Source organism: Mercurialis annua, linkage group LG2 (genome assembly GCF_937616625.2).
Source record: "Mercurialis annua linkage group LG2, ddMerAnnu1.2, whole genome shotgun sequence".
Taxonomy (NCBI): Eukaryota; Viridiplantae; Streptophyta; class Magnoliopsida; order Malpighiales; family Euphorbiaceae; genus Mercurialis; species Mercurialis annua.
Window position 1 is genome coordinate 15619251 of NC_065571.1, and position 20720 is coordinate 15639970.

The following is a 20720-nucleotide window of genomic DNA, read 5'->3' on the forward strand; positions in this document are numbered from 1 at the left end:
AAATGATTTGGTTTGTTTGAAAAGAAAGTCGTTGCTATTTGTTATACATGTTGTTTTTGCTTGAAGGGTTATAATTTTTTTTGTCTTAATTTTAGCTTATTTTGAATTATGGGAGATTTGTATAAATTTTTTTATTTTTTGAATTAACACTGCTAAAACCAAATTTTTAACGTAAAAATAATAGATTTTTTTGAGACAAAGCGGAATTGATTAATAATCCGAAGTAGTTATAATTATGAGAAATTCAGGAAAGTGACAAAACTACTCCTGATGAAATTGCATATTTATATTAGATATGGCATCTTTTAGAGGTATTTGCGTAGATTACCCTATATTTGTTGTTCCATAAAGTTTTTTCTAAATGAAGTATATATGTAAAAGAGACCAAATCTAGAAAGAAAATGTTGAAAATGAAATTGAAGAGTGTCACGACCCAATCTCAGGCCGAGACCGGCGCTAGGGAATGGGAGTGGTTGCTCCGAAACCCGTAGCAAACCTAAAATCGTAAAATAATTTTTCGCGAATCATATACGTCATGCATGACATACACAAACACGTTTCATGCAGAAGCACACATGCCAGACATACATATCCTCTGGCAGTCTCAAATATCAAAACGCAGCTAGCGTAAAACATTTAAAAACTTTAAAACATTAAAGTTATATTTACAGAAAACTATACATTACAAGCTGACTTGCAAAATACTTATCTACTGCAGCTCTAAGAGTAAAGTACTGTTTCTTTACATACTCAAAAATACAGACTTCTGGAAGTAGGATAGAAGTCCGTTGCTTCAAAGCGTCTTTATCCTGAAAGGAAATCTGCGAGGGGTCAGTATATGGGATTATACTGAGTGAGTTCATACATTTACTAATAAGTATTCAAATAAAACATAAAACCGTAATCAATCGTATGCAGCCAAGTACAGGATCCGATTGAAACCTTAATCCTCAAACATACTAATCATCAATTAAGCAATCCAATCATTAATATCAAATTGTGAGTCCAACTCACTGGTGTCCCAGCCACTAGATACGGGGACTCCAGACTACATCGTAGCCGAGTGCTCACTCGTATCAAAATTATATACCCAATCGTAAATTTCATAATCATCATCAGCTCCCAGCTGAGTCACATCAAAACTGGTGATCACGCAGTCCTATTGTCGCCCAATAGGTAGCACGTTCCATCGGATCAATACTGGTTTCAAATCAAGCATATGCAATTCATAAAAAGAATTCGCATCGCAATCATGCAAAACAAACATAAAGCAATATAAAATATTTGCTTAAATAAATACTTTAAAAGCAAATCCTATAAACTCACAGAAAACGCTTATCCAAAAATACGTCGGGGCTTAGAAACGTCAAGCTTCCCGAACTACTGGTCCAGCTGCTTCTTGCCTCGCCGGATCTAAAACAATTTTAAAATATTTGACTTGTATTAGAATCCTATTCTAAGATTGACTCTAGACTCGAGACTCGACACACTGAACTTTCATTAATCGTCGTGCTTCTCACGTATATTCCGATAAACGGTATCAAACTCGTTTACGGATCGTAAATCACTTTTAACTCAATCCTCTTTTAACCTCATTAGGTTAACGCTTCTAGTTAATCAGTGATTAATTGAATATTAGTCCATTTTAAACCTCGATATGCGCGTATATAAATGGAGTTTCAAAACGGAATCACTGAGATATCAAAGTCCGGGTGCACGTTCGTGCATTGGGGTGCACGATCGTGCACGTTCGTGCACCTTGGTGCACGGTCGTGCACCACATATAGGTGCACGTTCGTGCACCCTTGTGCACGTTCGTGCACCATTGATGGTGCACTTTCGTGCACGATCCCCGGAATCGTTTTCCGTGGCGTTCCGACGTGCTATTAGCGTAAAAACGCTCCAAACTCAACCAAAATGCGTATTCTAAGCTCAAAATGCTATATAGCAATCCTATAATCGATAAAACGATAAAACATTTCGTGGCCTAAAACTTTAAATCGATATAACTCAAAATATATTCGTTTAAACGATAAAACGTCAAGCTTACCGTGATTACCCGTCGAAATACGATCGTTTGGAGTTATAAAACGTCGGAAACGGACGAGAAACGAAAACCGCGCGACGAACAGTACGTTATCGCCGTTTGAAAGAAATGAAACGAAGAAGGAGAGGTGAGGCATCTGGATCATTCCTTCGCCTGAAGGAAATCTTATATATTCTGGCTAATTTGCACTTTGGTCCTTGAAACTTTTTAAAAGTTACAATTTAGTCCAAAACCTATTCGCGTCCAAATTTTAAACAATCTCCGATCGACTCGAAACTTTTACCATAAATACTATATATTATTTCACGGACTTTGGCGAAATAATTTCCGTTACGGGATTTATAATTTATTTTATATTAATTTCAGAAGTTAAATCCCCAAATCCCGCTAATTGACTTATTAAAATTTATTCTAAATTCCCGATATAATTAAATTAAATTCTGCTTAATTTAATTTACCGGAAACCACGACACGTGGCACGACGTACTTTTCTTAAAATATTTTGGGGTATTACAAAGAGTCACAATCATAAATGGCTAACCAATTACAACAACCCCCACACGAAAATTAACAATAATTTTTTAAATGATAGAAAATCTATTTTAAAATGATAGACCATTTGAATATTCATTTTAAAAAATATAGTTAGGTTAGTTAAAATTTGATATAATATTTATTTTTTTATAATTTTTAATTATATAAATAATATTATAATGATTAATTTTTTTCATTAATGCATTTTGCATAATATTTATTCTGTTTTGAAATATGAAGCAATTAAGTTATTTGGAGATAAGTATGCATATCTATCAAGGCAAGTAAGTGTTTTAGTTTTAAAGTTGTTTACCAAAAATAAAAAATGACATAGAATTTAAAACAATAAAAATGATAAGATGATTTATTAATTCAGGATAAAGAGAGTATATCAACACTAATATATAATTATTATATCATTATAAAGATTACAAACAACCTTTACAATTTTTATTTTTATTTTATCAAATATAAACCTAATTTAATTATTAGCAGAGGTTAACGGAAATTAATTATTAATATTATGTGTTTTTTAAACAGGTAAATCACGACCTGAGAGAATCAGGAGTCGACCCCAACCTCATAATTTTTAATCTTTCAATTTAAACTTTTTTTCTTCTAGATATCTTGATTTATTCATTAAAAAAGGATATCTTGACTTAATCTGAAGTTTTCTTCCTCCTAATATTTAATCCAAAGAGAAATTCTTATGTAGACTCAGTCTATCACGTCATCTGTAGACTAAGCCAATAATATCATAACACCTCATTAAAATGAGGGTATTCTTGTAATTTCGTTTGTTATTTGCATACACTTTTGAATAATGAAATTACAAGAATACCCTCATTTTAATGAGGTGCTATGATATGATTGGTTTAGTCTACGGATGACGTGGTGGACTGAATATATCTAAGAAGTTCTCTTAATCCAAAAGCTTTTGAGATTGATTATTGTTAACAACAAAATCAAGATGATAATAATGTATATTTTAATTGAGCAAATTATGCTAAGATTCCTAAGATATACCATAATTAATAATTTGGTACTCCTTGTTTTAAAAGTTTATTTAATGGTCCTTCGGTTTTAATTCCGTTAACTATTAGGTCCCTCCGTTAATTTCAACACTTACTTTCAAACGATTTGGTACCTCAACTTTAATTTTGTGAACGATTTGGTCCCTCACTTTTAAACGATTTAGTACCCGAGTTTTAATCCGTTAAACGATTTGGTCCCTCAAATTAACAGAAGGATCTCTCAGTTAACAGAATTAAAACTGAAGGACCATTAAGTAGAATTTTGAAATTATGGGTAATAGTTAATTATGATATACCTCAGAGGCCTATAAGTAATTTGCTCATTTTAATTTGGCCAAATAATCAAAAAAGGCCAAACCTTTAAAAAAAGTTTCACAAAAGTCCAAACCTTTCAATTTTATCCAATTTGTTCTGAAATGCATGATTTAGTTTCAATTTTGTTCAGGTCTCAATTGGCACATAATTGTACTTATGTGGCGCTAATGTGGCGTGCCACATAATGTGCCACCATATCTATTAGTAGGTTAAATATTCATTTAAGTTCTTACTTTAAAAAAAATCTATATCCTTAAACTTTAAATCATTTCACCTTAATTTTTTTACATTTTCTAAAAAATACGCTAAATAATAATATTATAATTATAATTAATTTTTAAATATAAATTAATTTTTTAAAATAATTACAATTCGTTTCTCTTTTCCGACCGTTCCACCTCTAACACTATTTTCAGTTAAATTAAACGAACTAATTTAAAAAATTAAAATTTTATACGCTAATTTTTTGATATAATTTTTTTATTTTTTTCGAAAAGCGGAGGAGCAGCTGGTCCTCCTCTTCCAAGGAGCAGCAGCTCCTCGCCTGAGGAGCAGATCTGCTAATCACCGGAGAAGCAGATTTGCTCCTCCACGAGGAGGAGCCTCATCGGGAAAAAAATTAATTTTTTTTAAAAAAGTAATTTGTTTAAAAAAATTGTCGGAAAAATTGTCGTATACGAGATGATTATTTAATTAGTTTTAATTTTATATTTTATTTATTTATAGATAAATAAATGAAGAAGAGGGTTAAAATATTTTAAAAAATTTATAAACATAAATTTGGTAAATATATTAATCTTTAAGTTGAAATGATTAAAAATTTGAAGGTATTAATGTTATTTTAAAAAAATCTAAGCATTTATTTGGACTTTTTACCTTTCATTCGCCAAGGTGGCATACGTGCGGCATGTCTTGTCAGCGCCACATATATGCCACATATGCAAAATCAATTTAAAATTGAGACTTGGACAAAATTGAAACGAAATCATGAAATATTTTTATATCGCACTATTCATCTAATTTTTGATGACTTTTTTAATATATTTAATATTTATAAATCAAACCACTTTAGTTGAGAGACTTTAACAAAATCGTCCCCATCCCATCCCATCCCATCCATCCATCCTCTTAACAGGTCAAACAAAACACACGGTTACGACGCGCCCCCGACTTAATTTCTCCAGCGCATACAGTCGCTCTCACTCGCTCAGATTAGACTATAAACTCACACCTTTACATTTTCCCTCTCCTTTATGTCCCAATTATTACACTCCTAATCATGCCTTCTAACAAATCCCTCCACCTTCTCATCCTCTTCTTCCTCTCCGTCGTCACCACCACCGTGCATTCCCGTCCGTTCATATCCTCTCTCTCCTCCGATCTGAATCTAATCTCCGATGGACTGGCCCACACCAACCGAACCACTCCCCCCACGTACATCCACCTGCGCCACGTCGCGGCGGAGGAGGCAGCTTGTGAACAGAGCTACGGATTCATGCCGTGTACGACGACGGTGCTGGGGAACATGTTTCTGATTGTGGTGTATGGATATCTGATGTTTTTAGCTGCTACTTATTTGTCTAATGGCAGTGAGCTTTTGCTTGAGATTTTGGGGCCTGGAATTGTTGGCGGCTTGTTTCTTCCTATGCTTGGCGCTCTTCCTGATGCCATGCTTATTCTCGGTAATCATTATGAATCTCTGTTTCATTTCGATTTTAATTTTGTTTTGATTCTTAATTGCCCGATCAGATTCGTCTTTGCATATATTGTTTTTATCTGTTATCTTTGACCTGGAATTTTGGAGATGAAATTTAGGATAAGGACCAATTTTGTCTGTTTTTATGTACTTGTTTTATTTATAAATGCCTATACTCTTGCCTTTTTTTTGAAGTTAGACCCCCTCTAGAACAATTCCAATTGTCTAACTCATTGGGATGTAAGAATACAAATAATAAAATTGAAACGAATTTTGTACTCCCTCCGTCCCACTTTAGAAGTCCCATTTGACTTTACACACAGATTAAGAAAACATTAATTATTCTTGTCTTTTCATGTTTTGCCCCTATTAATGATAGTGAAATTTTCCATAAAACTCTTTTAAGATAACTAAAATAAGGGCAAAATGGGGTATTCAATGGAAAAGTATTCTAAAAATAGTAATGGGACTTTTTAAATGGGACATCCCAAAATAGAATATGGGACTTCTTAAACGGGACGGAGGGAGTATTATTTATGTTTAGAATAGATTTTGAAATTCAACTATGCATATTTTATAATATAACCAACTATGTATATTTTATAATATAAATCTATTAGATACTATCTTACATAAAAATATATAAAATTAATAATATCAAACTCATTATATAAATAATTTATAATAATTTTTGAAAGTTCAAAATAAAAATAAATATGAGAAAAAGGTGGAGATGGAAATTAAGAGAAAGATAATAAAAAAATGTCACATATGAAAATAAGAAATTTGGGAAAAAGAAGAAGAAGCTTTATAAAATAAGGACAATTTAGTCAAATAAAATTGTTTTCTTAAGGTTGTGCAATTCATTTGCAAATTCCACCGTTTGGGGTGGATTTACAATTCTCAAATTGTAACTAAGCTCAATTCCATGATTTCAATTCCCAAATTGTATTGATTCATTTATTTATTCCAAACACAAATTGGAATTGCAAATGAATTCCACGTAATTTTGAAGAATTCATTTGTTCCAAACGAGCTCTTAATGGCCTTACTTTACAAATAATAAATATCCCTCCTTCCCAATAATTGTCTCAAATGTTTTGTAAATTGTGTTTAGAGCTATAATTATTCATTTTAGAAAGAGAAAAGGAAGTAAAAAGAAAATTTCATATAAAATGGCATATAAACATGATATAGATTTTATAAGATGGGACATTCAAAAATGAGATGTATCCATAAATTATTTCAGTTCCTAAATTCATCTCTCAACTTTAATATTTTTATTTTTAAAACTAATTTAGATTTAAATAAGTTGTGAGAGTAAACTGTAATTTATTTTTGTAAATTAAGTATTGTTACTTACTTGACTAACAATCAACTAATTATTTAAATTAGACTTTTTAGTTTATTAAAAAATTTGTAGGGACCTATTTGGCATTGAAAATTCTACGCGACCCTATGTGTCAAAGGTGTAAACCGCCGGGTTCAAAAATGAATTTATCCCTTTTGTTTGTCTTCTTACTATTACTTTTCTCATCATGATATCATTTAAGCTCTAATGCACATAATAAATTCATCATGATATATGTGCATATCATTGATTCATTGAAAAATTACTCACATAATAAAAACCATCGTTAACATCATTTGACTAAAAAAAATAAGTATTTGAGATAGAGAAAACCCATATTCTTACAATGATATATTAAGTCTATGCTCTCAAAGATTAAAACATAAAAGCATTGCTAAATAAAGTCAACACATTAAAAAACAACAACAAATTGAACAAACAAGGAATCTTAAAATTTTGAAGATTTTTAATTGTTTTTAATGTTGCTTATCAAATTTATCTCCACATTGTGCATGCAGATTTACCGTTTAAAATTCACCACCTTCCACAATATTTAGATTCTTCTTGCACTGCTCAGTTGCAAAAGTAAAACTCCTTGTTTCTTCTTTAGCCAATATTGCTTAATTAAGAGTTTACCTTCTTTCGTCCTTTCATCCAATGAATTGTTAGATGCAAAGCCTGGAATTGCAATTAAATAGATAACGAAGGAGAGTAAATGGTGGAGGATAAATATGGCAGTAGGAATCATGGGAATTCAGTTGGAGGAATAAATGATCCTAGTAGGAATGGACTTATGTTAGTGAGGTGAAGGTTTGATGATAGAAATGAATGATGGTCATTTACCTGTTCTTGCTTGTTTTTTTTTTTTTTAAATATTGTCTATCTGGTTCTTTTGAAATTCTAAGGAAGCAGATATTTATCTTTGCTGTTGTTTTTTGTTGCTTTCATTGGATCTTATTCTAGATTAATATCTTGACTTCTAGATGTTGAGAATAAGATGAATGTTGAACTAACTCTTTGCCACATTTTCCATTTATAATTGATAGAATGTGCGACCTCGTCAAATATCCAATCACTTGTTAAAAATGCGTGTCATCACGTGCATTTCCATGTCAGATGATAATTGTTTACAAGGTGAAAAATTGCTGTTAAGAGTGTTTTTTATGGTCCAAAATAAAGTTAGAGTGGCTGCCTAGGTGGAAAAAATATGTTAATTTAGGTCTCTGTCTATTCATTTGGCCTTTTTTTATGAAATTTGATGTTCTCGATATAGATATATGTTTGTGTCTGAATTTTTACTTTATTCTTGTTGATTATTGCTTTCTGCCCCATCACATAAATTTTGGTTTTTTTATTTTCATATAGTAACTGTTCTATACATTTCTTGCGTAACTGCATTTCTGTGTTTGACTTTGCAGTACAAGTTTACAAGTATGTTTTTGATATGCTTCTGCCTTAGTTATTCTTACTCATTGTTGATTTTGTTTCCTTTTATTTTTGTTAGTATCCGGACTTTCTGGAAGTGCAGAAACAGCTCAAAGCCAGGTCTCTGTTGGAATGGGTTTGCTAGCTGGGTCAACTGTGATGCTACTTACCTTCATCTGGGGAACTTGTGTTGTTGTTGGTAAATGCGACATCCGGGAGGAAGATTCTATTGCTATAAGTGGACGGGATACCAGGGGTTTCAGCTTAACTGGTATGTCAATCTTTTTGCAAGTAATTGAAAGTCGAAATATAAACAGACAAGAAAGTCTTGCCAATGTGGTATAGAGAGAAACTATTTGTACAAATTACACTTAAAAAGATTCAATTTCTTTACATGTAAGAAAAAGTGGGAGTCTATCAAGTGATTCAATATTTTTATCTCCGGAGTTAGGAAAATGATTTTTGTTGTTGAATTCCTTACAGACTTGAGTAAAAGGATTATTGGCTAAGATCAAATGTTGATAATCTTATTAGTTTGCCTCAGGGGGTTGTAGTAGGCTAGAATTCCTTGGGGACTACAATTTTGCAAGTGCAGTCCAAGCTAGAGCTTCATGTGAAAATTATGGAGATTATAAATCCAGGATAACCTATCCAATAACTATGTTAAAAAAGAAAAGTAAGGTGCGACTAGCACTACAAAAGGTCTTATTTTATTTCTAAGCCTATGTGATGTTGTGGAAGCTCAAGATTTAGTTTCTAAGCAAATGCATTTTAAAATAGTGTTACACAAGTAAATATCATGATCATAGAAGCTATTTTTAATAAGGAACTTAATTGGGAGAAGATCTTATTATTTCTTGAAGAAAATGCAGTATGTGATCTTATACCGTACGCGTTTTAGTGGTAGCTGTAGTTCTGCTGTTAAACCAAGAAAGTCAGTGACAAAAGAATAAGAAAATAAAACTTTACTTAATGTTAGCTACTCATCTATAAGCAGCAGTTGCAAGAGGACATGATGAAGATGCATAAGATTAAATCCTTCATCTAGTACACGAGGTGTACAAATATTGCAAAACCACACCAGTTAGAGAGTGTTAAAATTAGCCACAGCTTCACCACAGTTTATTTATCTGGGAATGGAGATTAATGTAAATGTTTACTGAGCCCATTACAATATATATCTAGTCAAATATTGTAGATGCCTTAACTCCAAAATCCTTATGGTTGCAGGTTCTGGTGTTAGTACTGATATTTGGACTTCTTATGCTGCAAGTATAATGATTATATCTGTTCTCCCATTTCTTGTGGTTCAACTACCACAGCTCCTTGACTCAACTTCAGGAAGACACTTGGCGGTTTTGATTGCACTTATTTTATCTGTATCAATGTTGATTTCTTATTGCCTTTATCAGGTATCCTCTCTATCCATTATTATTCTTTTTTTTGTGCGACCATAATATATTGAGCCATTTGCCAAGCTTCAGTTTTTTTTAACTCTTAATGGACTTCTGAATTTGCTACACTTCAATCAATGCGCAGGTTCACCTTTTTTTATTTGGCTTAATATTTCAAGGCGCCGTAAATTCAACTTTTTTTATATATAATTTCTCTTCAAAAGTTCAAGTTCTGCCAGACAAAAATATTTTGTGCTCTTCATTTGTAGTCACAAGAGAATTCAATCAACATTACATCAATGTTTCGATTTTGTTTTGAAAACAATTGCATCACAAGTATCATATTTTCTTTTTTAAATTATTGCAACACTAATCTAAAAGTAAGTGATATACACTAAAATGCTACTTTATATTTCAGTGTCTAATGAGAATCTGTATTCGATTTTAGCCCAAGCCCTAGCTTTAAGTTCCAATTTAGTCAAACGTTACACTATCAGTATTACCAGGTAGATTATGTTCATTGAAGGAGCATTTTCTGGTTAAGATTAATAATTCTTGTGAATTGAACCGACTAAATTCTTCCCTGATTTAGATTCTTCATCTGGTTCTGGGGTTCTCCCAACCATACTATAAATTGCTTGTATTCATGTTGAGATTGATCAGCCCCAATAAGTTAGAGTCTACATTCAAGAAAATCATCAAATGCAGAAAACAAAGAGAGTTTACATAGTACATTGCATAATAATTATGGGTGTGAATGCATGCTCTATCCATAAGTTAGAGTCAGCCCCAATAAGTTGGAGTCTACATTCAAGAAAATCATCAAATGCAGAAAACAATGAGAGTTTACATAGTACATGGCATAATAATTATGGGTGTGAATGCATGCTCTATCCATTCTACTTTTAATAAATTACATTCTTTGATATCAATGAAGACGAGCTTATGGTGAAGTAGCAATTTTTGTCAGCATAAGTTTATGGATATATATCACAAATAGTTCAGTCTTTTCTTATTGTTGTTTAAAGCAGAGAAAGTTTTTACCTGATAATAAATTTTACTGTGTTGATGGTGTTTAGAAAATGTTATTATTTGAATTGAAAGTTTGTTTAACTTTTGCCGAAGAGATGGGGCACAAAATAATTTTGTTTACTTTGATTTCAAATATTTTTTTCTATTTAAATTCAGAAAGGTCTTAGATCTTTCTGAAGACGTGGCATAAAATCATATGGATTGGAAAAAAAAATCATCCATATAGCCGATACTAATTAACTTGGGGTTTTAAGGCTTAGTTGAGTTAAGTTGAGGTTGCTAAGAGATACCCACTGGTAAGAAGCACTTTAGTTGCACATGTAGCAAGTATGTGTGTGGGTAAAATATGCTGAAGTTTGGGACATGCACCACGAAACAAAAGAGAGAATTTATGTGTATTGTTGAATTTTTTTTATTGTTGTTGATGTTTCCCTTTCACATCAAATTCTGAGCACTACTACGTATGATAGTTTTACGAATTCCTTTTACATTTAATTGTGTAGGTCTTTCAGCCATGGATACAGAGGAGGCGGCTTGCTTTTGTAAAACACAAACATGTAATATCAGGAATTTTGAAGCATTTAAGTGGTTTGGGGAAGTTCCTAACTGATGATGGCCAACCTAATAAAGCTGTGATGCAAAAGTCAGTTTTAGAATACTTATAATGTTGCTTCTTTGATTTGTTGTACCTGATTTCCATCATATATTTCTCATAGCTGCTGACTTCCATCACCACTACAGGCTATTTAATGCTATTGATGAGAATAAAGATGGTAAACTATCTGTTACCGAATTAAAAGCACTGATATTAGGAATTCGGTTTGAAGAGATAGACTTCGATCGGGATGATGCTGTGGATAAAGTGATGAAAGATTTTGATGCATCTCTGGATAATAGTGTTGATTTGGAAGAGTTTGAAAATGGTATCATTAAATGGATTGAAGAGGCAAGGCGATCAGCGGCAGCCTCAACTGAATTCATACATGATTTTCATTTGGTAAGTTGTACTATGATGATGATTCGCTCTATAGCTTACACTTCTAGGAAGATGATTTCTTACTAATTTGTCTGCAGCAAACAAAGAGAGAACATACTTTGTTGGGGTCTGAGGAACGAGTGGAGGAACAAAGTGATGAAGTTGTAGAGGGCGTTGTAAACCCCAAATGGATCTCCTTCAAAGCAGTGTTGATGTTGTTATTTGGAACCATGATTGCAGCTGTATTTGCAGAACCATTGGTGGATGCTGTCGATAATTTTTCTGCTGCAACAAGTATTCCTACTTTCTTCATCTCATTTATTGCACTGCCCTTGGCTACCAACTCTAGTGAAGCTGTGTCAGCAATCATCTTTGCTACTCGAAAGACACTTAGAACTGCTTCATTAACATTTTCAGAGGTTTGTTTCTTATTTCCCTCCCCTGTATTGTTGTTTGAGTAATTTCTGAAGTGGATTAGCTGTTGCCTAAAGTAATAGCAAACTTGATGACATTACTAATCCAATATTTTTTGAGATAAGTTGCATCTATTTAGCTTCTAAAGTTTTATATTTTTCTATCATGGAAACATATTATTGCTTTTGTTGCTTGATGAATTTAGCTGAAGATTTAGAACATAGTATATGAGACAGAATGCTTATTTTTATCAATTAGTCTTGCATTCCGCTTGCTGCATACAAACTTATAGCACTTCCCTGTTAATATGGATAGTAAAATCTCTATTAATGAGGTTGATAAATTAACAATGTAAGCAAGGGTTGCAAGTATGGGTCGCACAAGAGCTTCTAAAAGCAGAAAATAAATTTATTGACTGCAATTTTATGATTTTCTTACAATTGTTGCATAACGATTATAAATTATCTTGCAACTTGTTATTAGAGGTCACATGCTTAATGAAAGTCTGGTCCAAAGCAACTAGGGGTATGCATTTTTTTCGAACCAAGCCGATGTTTTTGTTTTTTTTTAAAAACTGGTCCGAACCAATTTTATAAGAATTATAAATATTTCAATCAAACCGAACCAAAATTAGTCAGTTCAGTTGCACCAGAAGTGAACTGAATATTTTTACTCAAAATCAACCGAGTTGAAAAACTAAAACCAAATTTGTTTGTTCGGTATTTCTGTTTGGTTGTATTTTTGCACATTCCTATGAACAACAGTTCAAGTTGCTCCGATGTCATTTGTGCTATTTGATAGCGTTACCATGCATCAAGGAGTACAGAAGCAACTTAGCATATTTAACTTGATGGAATAATGTGAATAATTTTTCAATTATGCAATTCACTAACTAAGATGTGTGCTTCTTTCTGCAGCTATATGGAGCCGTGACCATGAATAACCTTCTCTGCCTTTCAGTATTCCTGGCCATTGTTTATGCCAGAGGGTTAACATGGAACTTCTCATCGGAAGTTTTGGTTATCTTTATAGTGTGTATCGTGATGGGTATTTTCGCCAGTTTCCGCTCCACCTTTCCTCTTTGGACATCTTCATTAGCTTACTTCCTCTATCCCTTCTCATTGGCATTGGTCTATGTTCTTGATTATGTTTTCGGTTGGTCATAGACTAATGAATTTTAGCTACTTGGAGGAGACGGGCTATTTATTCTTACATGTGTGGAAATATTACAATCGAACTCTGCATAAATTTTTCGAGGTCTAGTATGTTTCTCTATTGTTTTTTCTTTAATATATTAGCGTCTATGTTGCAAGGGAACTTGTCGCTATGTTTTGACGTTTTGTTTGCACATGTTAAAATATTCTGAAATTCTGAGACTTTATTTATGTAACTTATTCTCGTAAAAAATGTTGTTTCCCATTTTTCATTTTAGCGTTTTATGTTTAAACATTTGAGAAATTTAGAAATTTACCTAAAATAAAAATATAATAGGAGTTCATACCTCAAACCGGAAAAGTTGGCAAAATTACATCACACTTTTAACTTTTTTATACTAATACTCTTGGTGTGTGTATATTTATAATTTTACTCTACCTATATAAGATGCAATCTGACATCTGACATCTCTTTTTTTTTCTCTCTCCTCCCTCCCCCTCTCTCTCTCTTTCATCTCTCCCCTCTCTCTCTCGTTAACCTGTTCACATTTTGTTTTTATTTTTTCAAACATTTCCTTTGTTACTTGTGACCAATTCTTTTTTTATTTTTTCAAATATTTCATTTTTTATTTATTTTTATTTCTTCATTCTTTTAACTAATTCTATATAATATTTTTAATTAAAATGTCAAATATATCTATTAATCTTAAATTATGTACTACTATTTATATTATATTTTATTATATGGATATAGGTTTTAAAATTTATATAAATTAAATAAAATAATTAAAATATGATTAAAAATAAATCTTCGTTGTGTTAAGATACGAGATCCATGTCTAGATTTATCCTAATATTATCATATCATTATCAATATTATCATAATCTTATCATCACATTATCATTTTATTATTAGACTATTATCATAAAATATTATCTTAACTTTATATTGATATTATCATAATATTATCATAATATAATCATAGTATTATCATAATATTATCATAATATTATTATAAATATTTATTTTACGTATTTTATCCTAATATTATCATATTCTTATCATAATATTATCATAACCTTATCATCACATTATCATTTTATTATTAGCCTATTATCATAAAATATTATCATAACCTTACATTGATATTATCATAATATAATCATAATATTATTATAAATATTTATTTTATGTATTTTATCCTAATATTATCATATTCTTATCATAATATTATCAATATTATCATAACCTTATCATCACATTATCATTTTATTATTAGCCTATTATCATAAAATATATTATCATAACCTTGTATTGATATTATCATAATATTATCATAATATAATCATAATATTATCATAATATTATTATAAATATTTATTTTACGTATTTTATCTTAATATTATCATATTCTTATCATAATATTATCAATATTATCATAACCTTATCATTACATTATCATTTTATTATTAGGCTATTATCATAAAATATTATCATAACCTTATATTGTTATTATCATAATATTAATATAAATACTTATTTTACATATTTTATCCTAATATTATCATATCATTATCCTAATATTATCAATATTATCATAACCTTATCATCACATTATCTTTTCATTATTTGACTATTATCATAAAATATTATCATAACCTTATACTAATATATCATAATATTATCATAGTATAATCATAATATTATCATAATCTTTTTATAATTATTAATTTTATGTACTTTATCATAACCTTATCATAAAATTATCAGGATAAAAAAAGATTTGAAACAATAACATTCGCTGTTTATCAATTTGCACAACCATATATTAGTTGTTTATGATTCAAATGAGACATAACATTAATGAGAAAGATTCAAAATAATAACATCAGTAACAAAAGCTGAAACAAATCTCTAAAGCCTAAAAAAAATGGACAGCTCTAGCTAACATATATGTACTCCAATTTTATGACATATACACAAATAGGATTTACATACAAACAATTGTCCATTAAATCAAAACTAGAGCTATGAACTTTCAAGATAATTAATAACCACTTGATGCACATTAAATTCTTCCCAGCATGCTCTCAACTATTTCTGCAGCAAGTAAAACAATATTTCTTCATTCATTTACTCGGCTTTACTCTTTTCTGCCTAAAGCATAAATAGACAAGCTTCACACCTGAAATATAAGGTTATGATAATATTTTCATAATTTTTAATATTTTGCATAATCGGTAACTCATTTATTCAATTCAATTTTATTATTTCATTAAATGTCAAACAAAGATGCAACACATATAAGCCTCTCCTTAATCATAAAATACAATGAATCAATAAATACAATAATCTCCACTTGCGTTGGTAGCTATTAATAATTATCAATGCCTTAAAGCCAATAAACCATACTTCAGTCTCATTTTTTTTACATATCTGTTCATTTCTCTTCAATAGTTGAGGAATGATTGCTTTAAGAAATCCTAGACTTTAAAACTCTCGTAACCATCCAGAGAATAAGCAAATATGATTCACCACTTATCGTTTCACTTGCGGCTGAAGATCGCCTCCACTTCACCGTCGAAGATCGCTTCCGCTACCATCGCCGAAGCACATTCTGATCAACGTCAAAGAACAAATCACAAACAAAGTAGCCAAATGTGCTCCATAGAATGATTTGACAGACATAATGTTTATAATTGACCAGGAATTTCTACAGATTGCTTAATGATTTCTAAAACTAGAGAATGAAAACAATGATAATCATGTAATAATACAAAGATCTCAAGGCCAAAAACACAAATTGCTTAATGGTTCCTTAACTTTTATATTATAAAATTGTCTTACTCTAAGTTAGAATGCCTAATCAAGATGTACAATGTTTTTTTTACCATGGATATTACATGACAATTAAGCAACTGAAGCTTTAAAACTAAGAAGCATCTATCGCAGCAATTCACACCTCTTATGTTCAAATGACTGTTTATATTTATCAAATTTATTCAAATTATTACTATTTTCAAAATAAAACTCATGAAATTGATTATGATATCTATAGACACGATATTAGCAAATTCAATTCAATTCAAGCACAATAAATTATTTTTTAAAAAATCCTAAAAATCAATTAAAAACTTACGACATGATCGTTGTCGACGCGCCGACCAGGAAAATTCATTGCAATTGTCAAAAAATAAGTTTGGCAAGCAAAAGCCAGGGAAGAGGAAGCAATGGCGGCGTCTATACAAAAGCAGCTACAGAAAGCCATTAATGAGCGACGGTAGTGGTTAACTATAGAGGGGATGACATATTAGGTTGCTCAGGCGAAGAACTGGAGGAGAAAGCGGCGGTTGCGGAGTCTGGTTATTGTCGAGCGTGTAAAGGTTGCAGAAACGGACGACGGTGGTGGAACTGTGTGAAATAATCCAGAAAATATGAGAAATTGGTGAAAGTGGAAGAAGAGTAAAAACAAAAACTTATAAAATTATATGGAGTATTAAAAAGTAGAATACAGAGTAAATAATTAAACTTTAAATATATTGGAGTAGAAATATAAAAATAAAAAAATAGAGAGTAATTTCTATAACTTTTGAGAGGTGAGGTATGTTCTACAAATATGTTTAAATTTGAAGTATTTTTCCTAAATTTCTCTAAACATTTCTGGTCTTTGTCTTGTGTCTGGCTGCTTTTTTTTTTTCTCTTGCTTTGCTTTTGAGAGAAGTTGTAATGCAAAAAACTCACTTATCAGTGATTTGTTTTTCAGCAATTTTATGTCATTGCGATCTTTTTTTGTTCAAGTCATTAATCGTGTTTTACATTCTTAACGAGAAGCAATTAAGGCTACACCTGAATTAACATTAAAAGTTGAGGAGAATATCAAATATTGCTAATATAAAGAGATTAAATTCAAATATGTTGAGAAATATTAAACACTGCTAAAATAAATAGAAAAATCTAATGAAATGATGATGTTTAAGGGTCAATTCAACTTACTAGTTTTAGTTGTTTTATATGCATATAAATTCTTGTACTATAATTCATTTTAAATTAAGGCTTAATTTCTTAAAAAACCCCCACCTTGCATTTTTTTTCGTTTATACCCTGACCTTGTAAAAACACCATTTGTACCCAATTTTGAGTTTTTATGTTTCATCTCTACCCAAAAGCATTAAATTGTACTCTTTTCATTTGAAAAAAAGTTTAAAACAATCCTTCTTTTTTAACTTATATACGAATTAGATATTAATGTTATTAATAGTACAAAAATATCATCTTTTTCAAAAAATTAAAAATAATAATAATTTTTTTTTTAATTTTTTTAAAAAATATTTCGAATTTTTTTAAATTTTTTCAACTTTTTAAAAAATATTTCCGACAAAAAAAATTAAAAATAATAATACTTTTTTTTAATTTTTATTATTTTATCAAATTAAAAAAATTAATTAATTATTTGGATATATTTGATTATTTTTTAAGTTTAAGGATTTATTTGTATATTTTAAAATAGAAAAAAGTATGTTTTAAACTCTTTTCCAAATGAAAAAAGTACAATTTAATGCTTTTGGGTAGAGATGAAACATAAAAACCCAAAATTGGGTACAAATGGTGTTTTTACAAGGTCAGGGTATAAACGAAAAAAAAGTACAAGGTGGGGGTTTTTTAAGGAATTAAGCCTTAAATTAAAATTAGTTTTAATTAATTATCTATATATCTATATAGTATAGTAAATAGTTGAGCGGATTAGCATTCTTAAGAGTTTTTAATCTGTATAAAGTATTAGTTTAAATTTATATATTTGTATAATTTAAAGTACCAACAAAAAATTCTCACAAATTTTTAAGGCTTAATTCCTTAAAAACACTCCACCTTGCACTTTTTCTTCGTTTATACCCTGACCTTGTAAAAACACCATTTGTACCCAATTTTGAGTTTTTATGTTTCACCACTACCCAAAAGTATTAAATTGTACTCTTTTCATTTGAAAAAGAGTTTAAAACATACTTTTTTCTATTTTAAAAAATACAAATAAATCCTTAAACTTAAAAAATAATCAAATACATCCAAATAATTAATTAATTTTTTTAATTTTATAAAATAATAAAAAAATTAAAAAAATATATTATTTATTTTTAATTTTTTTTGTCGGAAATATTTTTTAAAAAATTAAAAAAAAATTAAAAAAATAAAAAAAATTATTATTATTTTTAATTTTTTTGAAGAAAATGGTATTTTTGTACTATTAATAACATTAATATCTAATTAGTATATAAGTTAAATATGAAGGATTGTTTTAAACTTTTTTTCAAATAAAAAGAGTACAATTTAATGCTTTTGGGTAGAGATGAAACATAAAAACTCAAAATTGGGTACAAATGATGTTTTTACAAGGTCAGGGTATAAACGAAAATAAAATGCAAGGTGGGGTTTTTTTAAGAAATTAAGCCAATTTTTAACCAACATAGCATTCTCGTGAGTTTTCAATTTATATAAGTAATTTATTTAAAATTTTATTTTTTTAAAATCTTTTATAAGTAAATTTTTTTAAAAAATTTCAATTTATATATAAATTCTTATACATTTTATAATATTTGTAAGTTTTAAATATAAATAATATGTATTAGAGCTATTCTTCTTTTAATACCAAACCGAGTTTTGTCATGTATAACTAAAGCTTTCAAAAGCGTCAAGATTAGTCCATTTTGGAATATTCAGAACCTTTTCTAGCCATTTAGGTTAATAATACATGTAATAACTGTCTCGACCAGAAATTTCGGACGGAGACTGGCGCTAGGAAATGAGAATGATAGTTTCGAAACCCGTAAAAAAATTCGGATTCACTTGAACAATCAATCACATCATCATACATAAAACGTTTTCATAACAGTTTTTCAAAACTTAACATTTACAAACATCTGTTTCAAAATCTGAAAACGTTGCATAGAAACCTGGGTCTTTTTATGCAATGTCTCACATTCAGCATAGCCCGTTCCACTTAAAACAAACGGTTACAACGGAATTTCAAAGCCTTATATGCATATCAAAATATAGGCAAAACATTTGAAAAACCATTTGAAAAACTACTTATATACATTAGGGCCCTGACTACTGCAACACTACTGATAGGCTTCCTCTTACTGAACATACTTCAAGTACAGACTTCTAAAACAGAGGTAGGAGTCTGTCACATCCAAAAAGACTATATACTTGAAAAGACACGCTATGGGGGGGGGGGGGGGGGGGGTCAGTCGAAACTGAGTGAATTCATAAATTTACAAATGCGTATTTATTAAAACAATCAAATCAACTAATCATATGCATCCACGTATAACTTTCCGAGTGAAACCCTAAACCTTAACTTGTCTTATCGCAATCCAAATTAATTTCCTTGATCCAATCAATCCATAAATCCAATTATTTCAATCCGTCCATCCCTTATATAAGTCTTTGACATGTATTCCTGATGGTTTAGTCCCGAGATAGTTCTACCGAGTTTAACTATAACCATATAGTACACTCCCGTGATAATTCAACCGAATTAAACTAATACCATCTTATAATTCATGAGGCGGGTCCCGAGATAATTCCACCTAGTTCAACTCCCTAGACATAGGTCCCGAGATACATCCACCGAGTTCAACCTATGTCTGTCATGTTCTCGAGAAGCTTTCTGCTAATTTCTAATACTTGTAGAACCTCTGATATTAACTGGTAATCACACAGTTTCTATTGCCGCTCAATAGGAAAACTCGTTTCATTGGATTCATACAGGTTTCAAATCCATAATATATGCATTTCAAACAAGGCATTTTATTTAAAATGACACTATGCAACGTATAAAAAATTTACGTAAGAAGAAATGTATTTTTAAATACTGCAAATGTAAACATCCATAATAAACTCACAACTTGCTTTTCCCCAAAAATCATCGATTAAACGATAATTCCCGTCAAACTCCTTAAGCTCCTTGCCCGTTAGTAGATCGCCTCGCTGGATCTAACATAATCGTTAAATAACGCTCGAGTAAGAATCTATTTTTATAGACGTTTTAACTCGAGATAAACACGTATTTCTAAGTTATCGTGTTTTATTTGCGTTTTGTTTGATTTGGTTCTATTTGTTTACTTAGCGATATAAAATATCACATCTTTTTCACATCTTTAGGTTTAGCATTTGAACCTAATATCCCATCGTTATTTGATTCACTTATCAAATAACTAATCGCGTATATAATATCGACATTTAACCTTTTTAGCGCATCTATTACGTCGAATGGCTAACGTCGAATCTAACTCCGATTGCCTATTTGATTTCATATCAAATTAATAGCTTACTATTTCATATTGCCTT

The 20720-nt window shown here is 30.4% G+C and overlaps 1 protein-coding gene across 1 annotated transcript; it reads left to right on the forward strand.

Moving 5' to 3' along the window:
* Nucleotides 1–5079: 5079 nt before the first annotated feature.
* LOC126667726 (sodium/calcium exchanger NCL) lies at nucleotides 5080–13644 on the forward strand. Its single transcript, XM_050360780.2, has 7 exons — nucleotides 5080–5612; nucleotides 8482–8673; nucleotides 9633–9814; nucleotides 11332–11471; nucleotides 11570–11825; nucleotides 11903–12223; nucleotides 13136–13644. Exons 1-7 carry the CDS (start codon nucleotides 5210–5212, stop codon nucleotides 13382–13384), a joined length of 1743 nt encoding a protein of 580 aa, XP_050216737.1. The 5' UTR covers nucleotides 5080–5209; the 3' UTR covers nucleotides 13385–13644.
* Nucleotides 13645–20720: the final 7076 nt, after the last annotated feature.

Coding starts and splice junctions, on each gene's coding strand:
- LOC126667726 (XM_050360780.2), top strand. CDS start 5,210: ATGCCTTCTAACAAATCCCTCCACCTTCTCATCCTCTTCTTCCTCTCC. Junction 8,674..9,632: donor CAGGGGTTTCAGCTTAACTG/GTATGTCAATCT, acceptor TTATGGTTGCAG/GTTCTGGTGTTAGTACTGAT. Junction 11,472..11,569: donor AATAAAGCTGTGATGCAAAA/GTCAGTTTTAGA, acceptor TCACCACTACAG/GCTATTTAATGCTATTGATG.